The sequence below is a fragment of the Mastacembelus armatus genome, chromosome 21, assembly GCF_900324485.2.
Source record: "Mastacembelus armatus chromosome 21, fMasArm1.2, whole genome shotgun sequence".
Classification (NCBI taxonomy): Eukaryota; Metazoa; Chordata; class Actinopteri; order Synbranchiformes; family Mastacembelidae; genus Mastacembelus; species Mastacembelus armatus.
Window position 1 is genome coordinate 13447902 of NC_046653.1, and position 14961 is coordinate 13462862.

At 38.7% G+C, this 14961-nt stretch overlaps 1 protein-coding gene across 11 annotated transcripts in view; it reads right to left on the reverse strand.

Annotated features, from left to right (window-relative positions):
• Positions 1-275: 275 nt before the first annotated feature.
• Positions 276-14961, reverse strand: part of LOC113123457 (bromodomain adjacent to zinc finger domain protein 2B-like) — a 50283-nt gene continuing 35597 nt past the window's right edge. For 5 of the 11 annotated variants that reach the window (XM_026295555.1, XM_026295556.1, XM_026295557.1 and 2 more), the window contains 26 exons: positions 14681-14782; positions 14170-14380; positions 13258-13350; positions 13115-13176; positions 12743-12808; positions 12006-12071; positions 11505-11549; positions 11242-11274; positions 9261-9326; positions 8812-8952; positions 8052-8306; positions 7071-7294; positions 6418-6492; positions 6007-6241; positions 5836-5898; positions 5599-5743; positions 4788-5479; positions 4237-4519; positions 3956-4111; positions 3679-3833; positions 3289-3494; positions 2839-2971; positions 2439-2585; positions 1954-2228; positions 1555-1698; positions 276-1412 (listed from right to left, as the gene is read on the reverse strand). In XM_026295555.1, the coding sequence (XP_026151340.1) occupies positions 1265-1412; positions 1555-1698; positions 1954-2228; positions 2439-2585; positions 2839-2971; positions 3289-3494; positions 3679-3833; positions 3956-4111; positions 4237-4519; positions 4788-5479; positions 5599-5743; positions 5836-5898; positions 6007-6241; positions 6418-6492; positions 7071-7294; positions 8052-8306; positions 8812-8952; positions 9261-9326; positions 11242-11274; positions 11505-11549; positions 12006-12071; positions 12743-12808; positions 13115-13176; positions 13258-13350; positions 14170-14380; positions 14681-14782 (4221 nt within the window). In that variant the 3' untranslated portion in view covers positions 276-1264. The remainder of the gene's footprint in view (positions 1413-1554; positions 1699-1953; positions 2229-2438; positions 2586-2838; positions 2972-3288; positions 3495-3678; positions 3834-3955; positions 4112-4236; positions 4520-4787; positions 5480-5598; positions 5744-5835; positions 5899-6006; positions 6242-6417; positions 6493-7070; positions 7295-8051; positions 8307-8811; positions 8953-9260; positions 9327-11241; positions 11275-11504; positions 11550-12005; positions 12072-12742; positions 12809-13114; positions 13177-13257; positions 13351-14169; positions 14381-14680; positions 14783-14961) is intronic. The other 6 variants (XM_026295553.1, XM_026295552.1, XM_026295560.1 and 3 more) reach the window with 6 other exon arrangements.

A 14961-nucleotide genomic window follows, 5' to 3' on the forward strand; every position in this document is an offset into this window, starting at 1 on the left:
GGCAAAAACAAAACTAAAGTACAGAGATGTAGTCATACAGTGACATTATTTACATTCAACCACTGCCACTCAAATAATGACTAACCATTATAAAAACTCAGATTAAACGCCTGATTTAAAAAAAATAAACAAATAAAAATCGATAATTATAAGGTGCAAACGCGGTGAGCTAGTGAGGGCGTACTGGTGTTATTTTGAAAACCGGGTTTATTTCATCCGTACCACACAACAACTATTTAAAAATAATATTCTTACAAAAAAAAAAAAAAAAATCGCTACCCATTTCACAATATAGTTAAAATAAGTTACTTCTGTCATGCACCCAGTGAACTGTAACACTGAGTCCCTGCTGGACTGGAGCCCAGTGCAGGTTTCCCGTCTGCCCACAGGATGTCTGACAAGACTGCCTGGAGATGACACACATGACTTCTGCTCAGAGGAAAATCTCTTACGGACGGCTTTTACATGTTGTGTGAGGGTTTCCTACAGTTTCCTACATGTACAGTACACACTGAAAGACAAAAAGAAAAAACACCTCCATACAACTTTAAGAGGCCAGAGTTCAGGCACTACAATATTAAGGTGACCACAGTGTTTTGGGGATATTCAGCACAGGCAATGTGTAAGTTGTACTATATTAAATGCTACAATCTTTCATATGCATTGACAATATATTCAACAAGACTGTTTTGTATGTACACACTATACAGGTTAGAAATACGACTTGTAAATAGTGCACACAATACATGTGCCTGTGACACTATACACAACTCACAAATGCAGATGAACAATAATACAGCTGGCACCCAAAAGTCACAAAGCTGTAAACAGGTCTTTTTTTTGATTGACTTGTACAATTATTTTTAAAAAAGATTTGTATCACTTCCTACTTTTTCTTAGAAAAAGGTGAAACATAAATACTTGAAAAATAAATACACATATACACAAAGCTATGCTGCAGTACTGAGGATGAAAAAAAGTCTGACTTAAATCTTTGATTCCCAAATAGAGTATTAGGTTCAAGTCAGTGAAGTTTGATAAAGAAAACAGTATTGCACTTGAAGATAATAATCCATATTAATCCAAGTGTTTTTCTCACCTTATACAGCAAGAGCATTTGTCTTTTCACATTATGCATCTATGCTGTTATAACTGTATGAATTTAGGGTCTCAGGTGAAAAGAGCACACACCCCCCCCCCCAAACACCAAAGACGACATTTTGGTATGTAAAGAGTACAACATGAAGTCCACACTTGGTTTTCTTTAATTCAGCAGTTCAGTCCATCTTTTGTCAAAGAATCTCCTCATATTGTGGCCGGCTCGTCCAATTTCTGAATTATCTTCATTAAACTTTTCACAGTTATCAAAAACCAGGTTCACATCAAAGAGGAACATTTCCAGATTTAGGTACCTGTAATGATTAGAAATGGTCTTAATTTCATATGATATGTAGCATTCAAGTTTATGATGAAATGCACACAGTACATGCACATAACATATACTGGGAAATATGAAGTAGCATTAATTTAAAAAAAAAAAAAAAAAAAACATACTGGTTGTTGGTGAGCTTTTCTCTGATGGTGGAGAAATCCATGGGCTTTTTGATGACCTTCCTGTATCCAGGCACAGCTTTGTGGTTGACCGGTGTGAGGAAAGGCCAGGCATCCTGATTGGCCTCTAGCTCAGCCAGCAACACTCTGGAGAAAAGAAGAGCAAATATTATCTCAATCTCACTATACTTCCTTTCAAGGTAGTTTGATCTACATAATATAATAGAAACAAGATCATGATTTCTCAAGCATCATCACATGTTTCTTCACTACTTATTTTGTACAGACAGATTTCAGTATACAAAACTTGTTTGAATTGTGGTACATTTATGAGAGCACAGGGATCATTCAGTCTTAACAGTGAAAAGACATTAAGGAAATGCTGTGTGCATGTTTGGGTACCGGCACATCGCAAGTCCATTTGCGTCGTCTTTAGCCATTTTGGTTTTCTTTGCACAGGTGACAGGGCTATCATGCTTGGCCTGGGAGCTGGCTGGGCTGTCATCTCCTTTCCTCTTCTTGAATTCCTTGGTTCCTTTCTTTGGCACACTGTTGCCGCTGGCAGCCTCCTCTCCCTCCACAGATGGCTTATTATTTCGCTTTACCTCACTGCCTTTCTTCCCTCCTCCAGCTGTTTGGCTCTGCTGCTTCCAACTCTGGGGAAAGTGACCACTTTCCTGAATGACAGAACACAGAGGACTGATGCAGAGGCACACACAACATGCCATCTTCACAGTCATTACATGTGTAATAGTTATGCTATTCAGGTGACAGTTGTATAAAATGAGACTCCTAAGACTGCAGTAACAGTGGTCTGTAAATTGTAATTACAAGGCAAAAGAAGAGAGTATTACATGTGAGTAAACACTCAGGGTGCATTGGTATACCTTAGCAACACAAGTGGAACAAAACCAGTCTCCATCAGGTACTGTGGTGATCTTGGGTTTATGGCAGTATGTGTGGCAGCCTTTGTCACAACCATCACAGAGTAGGAGCAGTTCTTCATTATCCCCCTTCTGACAGAGCTGGCAGTGCTGGAAAGAAATTAAAATGTAATTACAAATTTTTTATGTAACTTTTTTTTTGTATACTTTAAACACAAAAGGCCTCATAGTTTTATTGTTTAAGTTATAAAAGGTTATTTTTTAATGCAATCAACCAAATCAAATAATATTTTGTACTGAATGAAATGAGTAAAGTTGTAACTGGGTCTTTGAATTTAGGTATTGAAGATATAATAAAGTCTTTAATCGAGAGTAAGAGTGGAAGAAATAAGGCATCACTAACCACTTTCATGATGGACCGTTCCCAGGCGATGGATTTCTGCAGGTGCTGAATGCAGAGTGACAGCTGAGCTGCGCTGCGGACTTCACTAAGGGCTTTACGCCACCTCAACCCAGGAGCCACCTCCTCCTCCCTGCTTTAAGGTCACAGATAGTGAGACTACTGGATTACTGTACAGCAATCACATAATGGTCAGTAACTTTATCGCACTGGAAAGATAACAGTCAATAACAGCCAAGATCAACCAGTGAACACCTATGGATAATCAGTCTTAAGTTTTAAGTAGCCATAACTGACATGTAAAATTAATCATGGAGCATGTGAATGTGTTTCTTCTGCAAGTAGAAAAAGTCAGATGTACTTTTTTTCCTCCACTGTGATGTATCATTCATAGACAGGTGTGGTGGCATTATCCAGTCTGATCTGCATGGTTGTGATTTCTTCTTTAAATACCTTCGATCAATGTTCCTCTCCAGCTCTGCCAGCCTAGTGACTGCTATATCAAGGGGATTGTTGTGCAGACGTGACATAGTGCCAGGAAGTTCCTCCGTGCTGGTTTCTTTCTGATCCTTTTTTTCCAGAGATGGGAAGGAGAATAACTTGTTCTCATGATAGACCAGATCCTCCCTCTCTGACTGGGGCTCAGGGAGTGTCCATCCCTGAGGGACACAGCAGTGAAATTACAGACAGGACAATACTGCACATCCCTATGAAGTAGGGATATTGGAGCCTGTACCAGCATATAGTTGAAATATTTTCATGAAATTACATATAAAATTCAGGAAAAACTACAAGTTTGTTGTCTTTGTGATCTGAAAAGACAGGATTCATCCTTGCCTGTACCTTGACCTGCAGACTGGCAGAAACGACTTTTCTCTCTAGTTCCTCAACCTGCTGTAGCAGGCTTATGTCCACCTCCATGGCCTGCTCCTCAACACACCAACTCTCCACTGTCTTCACGGTCACCTGCTGCATCTCCAGCTCTTCCACATCAATCTCTGCCACCACAGATACATACAAAATATTACAACATACTACTGTCTACTGAAAGCAATTTATACATATATATGTATATATATATATCTATATTAAAGAGAGAGCAGAAGAGATATGGACACACCGTCTTTGCTACTGGCACTGAGCTGGGTCATATACTCCATATGTTTTTGGATTTGTTTCAGCAAGACTCTCTCTCTGACACCTCGGCTGTGGAGGGCCTTGATCAGACACTGGAGTTCTTCCAGGTCTGATACTCTCCACCAACCATGTAGCATCTCTGCCAACACACGCAACACATATTTAAAAACTTATGTGACATAATTGTTTAATTTTAGAAATGGGAAATTGTACAACTAAGTGACAGTGCTGTCTAGGAAGTGAACATCTTTAAGCCAGTCTTACCCTCAGGGATAGGCTGAGGACTAGGGTAATCCTGTGTCTTGGCTACCTCCACATCAGGGAATGAGACACAAAGGGGTTTGTCATTCTGGGCCTCTGTGGTCTTGTTGATAGAGTTGTTATTAGCCAGGAAAAGGACCCTGTTCCCATTACCCTCTCTATGCTGGGAGGCCAGATCCAGTATTGAGTGTAAAGGAGTGTCAGGGAAGGGCAGGCTGGGACCTGTCGCTGCTCTTGACATGTCACACAGTGTCAGCGAGCTTTGGTGAATGGCAGAATTTAATCGCTGAGAGAAAAAAATATACACTTTAAATTATGATACATTTTTCATGAGAGAAAAAAATATACACTTTAAATTATGATACATTTTTCATGATTGTTTTCCACTGCCACAAGCAAAACACATAAGGCCATCACTGCAACAAAGCTAAGAGTTTCTATCAATTTGCAACATGTGAAAATGGTCATATAATTTGGAATAACATTATCAGTGTGATCTGAACTGAAGGTGACTGAGATAAGAGATAGCATTATTATTATTATTATCCACCAACCTGAAGGAGGGCAGACGACTGTATGTTACTGATCACAGCAGGAGTGTTGTAGGCTGTATCTAGGGGATTAGGGGAGAGGGAGGTGGGGGATTTAGTGCTGATGGTCTGTGGAGAAGAGGAGTAGGCTGGAGGACTGGAATCAGAGGTGACAGAGCCTTCACACGGTGAGCGAGGCAACAGGCTAAACCACTGGTTACTCTTTTCCATCAGTATTTTGGATAGCTGGTCATCATGAAGGACAGACTGAGGGCTGCAGGGTATACAGGGGTTGCTTTTGAATTGGGGGGCATTGAGAAGAGATGACACTGAAGTGTCAGTTTTATTAGGGAGTCTCTGCTGAGAGGTTGCTGATTGGGGGCTGTGGGATAACTCCTTCTGAGAGGTGGGATATGAGGGATAAGATACAGTGGTATGGGCTTTAGCAGAATGACTGTTGCGAGAACTTATGTCTGACTCTTGAGCTATTTTAGCTACTTCAAGGAGTTTGCTGAGCTTAGATAAGGAACCAGGTGTCTGGAGGAAGAGATTGAGGTTGTCTTTATCCTGCTGTCTCTTTGGTGTGGTTGTATCACTCTCTGTTCTCTGGGATGAACTAAAATCTGGCATCTTTGTTTCTTCCAGGTGCTCCTGTTTTATATTGACCACCGGAGCAGTTCTCTGTCTTGTCTTTTCATTCTCCACCTCCTCATAACCTGGGTAACATAAAATGTCAGGTCAAGTAAAGTGCACAAAAAACATTACAACTTTCTATTAGGTATATGATGATGATGAATAAGTGAATAAAAGCTGAGCTATCAGTCTGGGTTTGCACCTTCACCACTCCCCATGCCTTCAACAAAGACACCACCACAATGCGGAAGGACCCAGTAACGTCTCTTGTAGCGGTCCTGTCCAATGGCCATGGAGCGCAGTGAGTGAGAGGAGTTAAATAGTTTCTGTCTTATCTGACTCTGTTGCTAGAGAGAGAGAAGTACAGGAGGTTGAACTGAAACGTATTAAATTAATTGATGAGCTGATTAAAACTATGGTCTCAAAGGGTTTAATTTACCTTGTATGTTTTCTCAATCTGTTTCTCTAGCTCTTCCATGCTGGCTGAGTGTGCACCGTCATCCTAGATGAAAAGATCTCATTAGTGTGAGACTAGTGGACTGGGTGACATTTACCATAAACACTGATGTAGCTGCTAGCTCTGGTAAAAAAGCATCATGCTGGCACTGACCTCATCTTCACACATCTCTGCTTTCTTCCCTTTCTTTCCCCCCGATTCTTCTTCCTCCTCCTCCTCCTCATCTCCTTGGTCTTCACTGTCATCATCCTCATCCTCTTCTTCCTCACTGTCCCCTTCTTTCCTCTTGCACTTGTTTCTGCCAGTGGGGATGACAAAGGAGTGGCTGTCCTCTAATCCCACACTGCTGTCTCTCTTCCCTGTCCTTTTGGCATGGATGTTCCTCAGTCTTTGAAAAAAAAAAATTGAAGAGAAATGAAACTTGGCTTTTAGTTTCTTCATTCCTGTGACATTTAATTAGTTAAGAAATTCAAGTTGTTTTAGCATCAACATCTCAGTCACTAATGCAACATTTTCAAGTGTATGCACAAAATCTTCCAGTAAAACCTTGAAGTATATACTCACTTGCGAAGCTTCCCTTCAACAACCCACATATCCTTCCTCAGGTTGGTCATGTTATCTATGTTTTTGTCAATCTCACTGCAAGGTATGAGAAAATAATTTAAAGGATGCTTCTCTGACTGTTTTACATAATAAAAAGAACATACACCACACGCGGATCATTTGCACCACACTGCACTAGGCACCAGATGTGTTTCAAAATGTTACCAGTACTAATGAAAAATTGATGATGGTTTGATGTAACCTTCTGAAACTGTCCATCAGATCAGGATTTGTCACATTCCTTTTGATACTTTATTTTATCAAAATTTCAGCTGAACATGAATAAAACAAGTTCCCCTCTCTCCACAGAGATTAAAGTGTTAGCGTTAAGCACATAGACTTGTTTATACATTTTTTTCTATTTTTTACAAGGCAACAATGATTTGTTTCACAAAAATGTATCAAAGCCTAAAAAAAAGAACACACTATTTTAGTGGTAGTTTAATCCATCCGAAAATGAGAGTGTTTCATTTGTCATATTCACTGACTGTACACTAATAAACATTTCTGTAAAAGTACCACAGTTAGTCAAAGCTTGACTTTCATCTGTAGTCTGCAATAAATGGCAAAAATGACACTGGTCAGGGGGTGTCAGGCAAAGGCAGGACTCTCACCTAATCACAGCTTTACTGCTGCAGAGCTCATTAACCAGGAATGCTAGCATGTAGGCTTTCTGTGATGGACTGTGGGCCTGAAAAGCCTTAGTCCTGAGGCTGATGGCCAGAGCAGTCAGCTCTGTCTGCTCACAGTGACCCTCCATGTAGATCTGCAGGATCTCAGACACATTATCGCGATTCATCTCCACATTAGCCAAGTGGTCCCCCAAGCTAGTTTTGCTCTAAAAGAAAGAAATTATGTTCAAAAGGATGGAGTTTAGCCCCCCCCCCTCCCCGAGCTTAACCGAGCATTGCTTGTGTAAACTGTACCGACAGAGTGACTGCAGGTGTCTGGTAGAGCACTGTCCTTATGAACAATGATCTCTTCGTAATGCTAAGGGCTGAAGTGTCACCACATTTAGCAGGTGCAGATTACTATGACTAATGCTTGATGGCAGTCTAGCTAATATCCTTTTATGAATATCTCTCTTGAGGTGTGCCTGATAGCCTGAGACAACCACTTATTATGTGAAAGATTATGTAAAATCACATAAAGGCATAATGACATCCTACAGCATAACATGGACAAATGAGCTTGGGGCATGAATTACAATTGTAGTTTAAAGCTAAGAAGCTCTAAACATGTATACCCATCCTCATATCAAACTGCACAGACCCAGAATATTGAAAAACCCTAAAATGTTTTCTAATTGGTTAGCTGGGAGGACATAGTCGACTAAAACATCTATAGCTGCAATATTGTTGTTACAGTACCAGGGTCCATTGTCACTATTTGTTATTAAAACTCTACTTCTCAATTACTCTATTGGTGCTGCACTAGTCACACACCGGGTAAAAGTCAATAACAAGCAGGAATTATTATGCAGGAGTTATGTCTGGTGAGTTGTATGTGTGTGCATACACTTGTAATTTGCAGGACAGGAAGCAGATACAAATCATCCATTCACAAAAACTGCAATTACAACAACATACTCTCACCTTGCGACCTGAAGGTATACCAGGATCACGCAGAGCTGCAAACAGCATGCTCACCAGCAGGTCCTGCACCTTGCCCATACTATCCCCAATATTGAGCAGACCCGCTTGAAGATCTCTCAAGGTGAACATGTTTGAATTTATGTCCAATCCCAGAACTTTTCCAAAGGTCCGCAGAAACTGTAATACCACCAGGCAGTCAGAGAAGGCGCTTCCTGGTAACACCAGACCAGGAATATGGGACAACTCGGGAAGGGGCTAGAGAGAACAAAAATTCAGACAATTTTAAAAGTGTATTCAGTGTTGTATTCTATACAATAGAAGTTCAAAGTAAAAATAACAGTTTTGAACATTGTGTAAGAGTTATTTTTACAATTTAAGACTCAAAGAATCCTCCTACCTGTTTTCTTAAATTGTCTAATTAGTTCAGTTAAAGAAACGTTACAGCAGTGGAGAATGTTTGAATATATTACAACCCCTATCCACTTGGTGGCAGTATTATGACCTATACCTATTTACTTTTTATTCAATTTGCTTTGCTTTCACTGATACAGAGCATCTGTTTGTACATCTGATAGCCAAACAATGAAATAATTTTTCAAAAGCAATTCTAATCTTGGCCATAGTTCCCAAAGTGATTATAGTGATTGATTTGCATGTCAAAAATCCAATCTTTTCACACACACACAGTCAGCTACTCCACAGGGAAATAATCTATACATGACAAATAATCTATATTGACATTTCCACAATGTGAGAGCACCTTATGATCTGCTAAACACATGTCTTCATTTGGTTTCTTCAGCTCCTTTGCTTTTTCCAGTTCCAGTCTTTTGAGCTCCAGTTTTCTCTCCTTGTTTAACCGTTTCTCATTCTTCTTCTCTTTCTTCAGACGCTCCTTCTCCTACAGCCAAGAGAAATTACTGACATCATTGCAGACTTTTGTGCTCAGAATTGCTTGGCCACCTATTTACTGGGTGGGTAGACAGACAGACAGACACACACAAAACACAAACTACAACCAAAGTGACAACTGTGTTGAACATCAAGAGATGAACATTTAACAAAGGTTGTTGCTGTTGTTGGTTGTTGATTACCAAACCTTAAATTAATTGTATGCCTAACCACAAAAGATTGGTGAGTAACCAATCAATCATTAGAATAGATAAATAAAACAAAATAACACAGCATAGACAGTCAACAGTTATTCACCTCTGCCTTTTTACGGGCCTCCACAGCCTTCATTAGCATCATGTGCTGCCGGCGTCTTTCTTTCTCCTGGTATAGCACAGACACATACTTTCTATTCCACTTATAGATTTTGTTATTTTATGAAAAGAAAAAACAATCACAGCTACAACAGATACGAACCATAGGACATGCACAGTAGAAGAAGCAGCATGGGTAAACTGTTAGTCACAGTCATCTCAATCAAAACACTGCTCACTGTGCTGTAGCTTAAGTGCAAGGACATATATTATAAGCAGCTCAAAAAAATTAAGGGAACACCTAAATCACACATTGGCTCTTGATGAATTAATTATTCAAGTTGAAAATCTTTAATAATGCACATTTTATATGTTGTTCAGAACAAAATGACATAAATGAAAAAAAAAAAAATCAATCCATGGAGTGCTGTATTCAAAATCACACTTAAAGTCAAAGTAAAAAGTGAAATCACAGGCTCATTCAAGTTGTGTTACATTCATCAGGGCCTCTGCATGCCTGTATGCATGTCTGACAACGTCTGGGCATGCTCCTGATGAGTCAGTGGATAGTGTCCTGGAGGATCTCCTCCCAGACTTGGATCAGGGCATCAGTGAGCTCCTGGGTGGTCCATTGGGTGCTCAATTGGATTTAGGTCAGGGGCATGTGAGGGCCAGTCACATGACATCAATGCCTTTGTCATCCAGAAACTGCCTGCACACTATGGCCACAAGGTGCTGGCCACTGTCCTGCACAAGGAGGAACACATGCACCAGAGTAAGGTCTGACACTCACTCTGAGGATTTCATCCCAGACCTTAAAGCAGTCAGGGTATCACTGGCTGTGAAATGGAGGTGTGTGCAGCCCTCCACAGACATGCTTTCTCCGACCATCACTGACCCACCACCAAACCAGTCATGGTTTTACATGGAGCAAATGTTCACCACAGAGAGAGTATTTGAGACACCATTCCATTTGTAGGGGTCTCTTGCTTTAGTGCATTTGTTGGACCACAGCAGGTGAAGCTGCTTTCACAATCACTTGTCCTTTCCAAATGGACAGACTGATATCCCTGAAGTTTAACTGACTTATTGTTATACTTCAATGATTAAGTGTTCCCTTATTTTTTTTGAGCAGTTTAATTGGGCTAAATGGAAGGCAATGATAAACAAAAAGCAAATGAGTGTAGTGATGCATACACAAAGCATAAGCTGTTACAAACACTGGTAATTAATCTGAGCATGTGGACAAGCAGCAGACTGAAAGTTGGTAGAGGTCTTGAGTTTTACAACAATAAGTAGCAGATATTATTATAGTGGCAAGTGCATTTCTAAAGGACTGATGAACAACATTGTATTAAACTATCTGGAAATCTTAAAGATCATATTTATATTTTAACTCTGCTTTATTTGCTCTAAAGCTATGGTAGCCTTTTTATACTAGCACTGCCACACTACATACAGATCAGAATACAGTATTTAGTGAGAATACTGTCACAAAAGAACATCAATGATAAAATGTTTCAATTTTAAATGAGAAAAACTAGTTAATAAAACTAAAAATGCAGCAATTCTTTTTACATTAAATGTAACTTAACAGGTGTATCGACTCTTTCAGGTGGATTAGAAATGTTAGCTCACATGCTTTAGAGCAATAGGATTTTGAGCATCTAAACATAATCCAAAAAGAACCAGGGTAACAAGTCAATATTTATTCAGGCTATCAGAGAAAATTGTATTTCCATTATAATATCTATGGAGATTAGGAATTCTTGATCATGCTGGGCAGATAATGGATGCGTTTTCCCAGACACGAACGGTGGACATATGCAGTGCACTGTTCTGGAAAAGCCATGCAGACGGATGTAGTATAACTGCAACCAATACTATACTCAGCCAAAAAAAAAAAAAAAAAAAACAATTGCTATGGATGGTAATCATTTGTCACATGTTCATATTATGTTTTGAATGCACAGAAACAAACATACCCATACCATATCTAGTCTATGCCTCTCCAACTCCTGGTAGAAAGAGTTGGCAAAGTATTAAGAAACAGAAAATCACACAAGAAAATCAATGCAAGAAAACCCAAACTATAGCAAGGTGAAATAAAAATACACCAAAGAACCCCAAAGCATGACTATATTTATATTATAATCTGACAATTGGATAGAGCCTGTCTACAGGGTATTTAAGTTAAGTACAGAGTAAGAACAGCTTTAGAATAACATGGTTATGGCAAAATACCCACCTGGTGCTTCAATATAACAGCTTGTAGTCTTCGCATTTCTTTCTCCTTCAAAACAAAGATTATCTCGTTCAAAAACTAAAATGGATGTACACAAATGTACAAAACTGTAAATTTACAAAAAAAAAAAAAAAAAATTACGAAAACTGTGTACAGAAATGGATGGACTTATATTCAGCAACAGCCTACAAAAATTTTAGGCTTCCTGCCTTAACTTGCTGAGCTAATGTAAATCCCCTCATTTTATAGATAATTATAGAATGTAGGAAGGTCATCTTCCTTCTCCTGTCACAGTGATTAACCAAAGCAAGGGAAGTCTGCTTTGCACAGACGAACAGTACAATAAAGAAAACAAAAAAAAAAAAATTACATTACAAAACATTACATTGCAGAGATGTGGGGGTTAAAGGTTTAGAGTCATGGGTGTGTGGGACTTTTGTGCAAGTTGAACAAGAGAACAGGCTCACTGTGGCAAAACAATCTTATAAATCTTATCTTACTCACTTTGTGTCGTTTCTCAGCCTCCAATATTTTGGCATTGACTGCTGCTTCTTTTTTCTTTCTTTTTGCCTTTGTGTGCAAAACAGGTCTCATGATCATTTAACACAAACAGCCAGCACACTCATTCAAAAGACTTACAATATGTAAAACACAGCAGTGACTGAATCAACACTTAAGGCAGAAAATTACTTGATATGTTATTTAAAACAATTAAATGAAAATAAAGAATTTGGAAAATTGTGCCAAAATTGTAAGTATATAAATCTGGTTTGTACATAATGAAATAATGACTGCATTTAATATTATGCATATATTTGATAAGTTTTTGCTAGATTGCCATTTTTCAGTATTCTTGACAGTTTGTGCTGTCAGTAGAAAATATTCCACACAAAGCTGAATGCTCAGAGGCTTACTGATAATAACACATCTAACATATTGAACTCTTGAGTAATGAGGTGATTATTCCCACACATTAACACCATGGTAAACTCTGGGACACTTCTTACTTAATAAAATACAGTATTTTGTATTAAGGACCATCACTGTCTAAGGAGATTTTCATATTCCACGGCACTTTTGGAAAAAAACCAATTAAGCATTAGTCACGTGTACTTGCTGGATGTGACCAAAAGTGGGACCACGTAATTTAGGAATAGCCTTTGGTTGGGCTTTTTAAATATCCTATCAACAGCAGAAAAGAAGTGTTTTAGAACGTTTCTGCAATAACTTTCAGGACGAACCTCAAGAATTTGCTGTGCACGGAGTTCTTTCTCCATACGAATTTGCTGAATGCGCTTGATCTTCTCCTGGTAAAAGGATGAGGGCAAGATCAAATAAATTAACTGTTAAGTCATGCATGTTATAGAGTGGTGGAGGGGAGTGGGGTGAAGAAGTACAGCGGGTCTATGCAGATGAGGTACAGTGGGTGCAGCATGTTAAAGGATAGCAACTTCCTTGTAGAATTCCAAAGCAATTCGACTGTGCTTAAAACCTTTTCACCTTGGAATGCATAAACTCCAAATACACAACTAAACAGAGCAGCTGTAGATCATTATGAAGCTCTGCAATGAAAATTAAACAATTCACACACACAAAAAAAAAAAAATCCTTACTTGCTGTTTAAGAATCTTTATCTGCTCTCTCTTTTTCCGCCTCTCCTCAGCAGCCATTATTGCTGGAAAACACAAACAAATTAGGCTTGCACACAGCATATGATTTAGTATTAGAAGTGTTTGACCAGACAGCTGCTGTTTACCTTGTTGCTTCCTTGCCTCCTTGGCTGCTTGTACCATGGCCTGCTTCTCCAGTTTTCTCATCAATTTGAGCTGAGCTGCCTGTCGAGCTATTTCTGCAACATGATGAAATATAAAATTCTATCATAAGTTAAAAACTTAAATAAAAATTGACACTCAGGTACTCCCCAAATCTATCTAAAGGACCTCGAAAGAAAGCAAGGAGTTTTTCCAAAGAGGTACTGTTTTTTTTTTTTTAAATCTATGTATATCCATATATGGATCCATATACAGTATCTATTCAAATGGTCTTGCATCAGTAATAGCAAAAGTTGAGAAATAAGCCCCAAGGACCATGACCCTTGCTCAATAACATGTCGAATGGTTGTATTATGTTATGAATTACTAAAAAAGGAGTGTGGGTCTAACAACTCTGACCCCATTTACATAGTTCACCAATGAGCCTAACTAATGAAACTAACCTGAAGGATAAATTTGAGATTCCATACCAGCTTTCTCTTGGACTGATGAAGTTATTTAGATGAGTAGTGAAAAGTTTTGACCTAAAAACTAGAAGTCCAGTTGCCATGACTCAAGATAATTTTACCTGGACGACTGAGAATCTTCACAGACATTACTAAGAAAGAAACACTGCTGCCTTTTCTAAGATGGTTTGTACCATTTCTAATTCTAGAAGGATGCTTTTCCAGTTTAGTTATAAGGTTCAAAAACATTCATTTTATATATTTGCAATTCAACACTGTAGTTCAGCTTAAGATATCTTGAAGTCATTTGCACATGTTTATGTTATGAATGCAACAAACCTCAAAATGGGAATGCACATAAAATATATAACCACCACCTGGTGCTGCTCTGTTATGCAGGCTTTGCTCTTTAACATGTCCCACTGAAGCATTTCTAAAATGTAAACTGACCTTGAGCCTCCAGTTTGCGTAACAACTTGGCATCACTGACATCTTGGAAGTTACTTTCAGCAAGATTTACAGGATCTGCTTTCCATTGTCTGGCCCCAGTGCTACCACCTGTCATCTCGTGCTCAGACTTTGTGCGGCGGCTGTGCCTCCCATCCATTGCTATAACACTGGGAGCAATCTCTTCTTCAGATAGCAAGAACCACTGTAAACCCTAGGTAATAAGAAGTATAAGATGGATAGATTAACACAAACAAAAGAAAAATGTCTGGCTGTTTTAATGTTTTAATACAAGGGTATCTAAACAAACGATGTAAGGTGGGTATAGATGACATTACTGAAATTATAGAGAAACATTTACATTACATTATAATATATTTTCTTTAAAAGCAATCTATGTCATAATCCTTTAATGTAGAAAATCAATTTGAATATTAAGTAATGACTTCACAGTAATATATTAGAAACAGGAAAAAAAAAAAAAAAAAAAAAAAAAACATTCAGCAACATTTACTTCTGGTCCTTCTCTGGCTTCATAGAAGTCACCAACTTTAATTTTTGTACTAAAGCTGAAGTTATCCCGAGAGATTTCAGTTATCCCATTCCGGAGTAAATACTGCAGACAGAAGAATAATGCATATTAAGTTAAACATAGTAAGGAATTTTTAACTATACTACTTGGTCATTAGCAAAAACGCTGTGATTTCCCACCTGAGTGCAAATACAGAAAGCTCCAACAATACTGAATGTGTGGCCCCACTTAAGGCATTAAATCTACACATATTCTCTTTATAA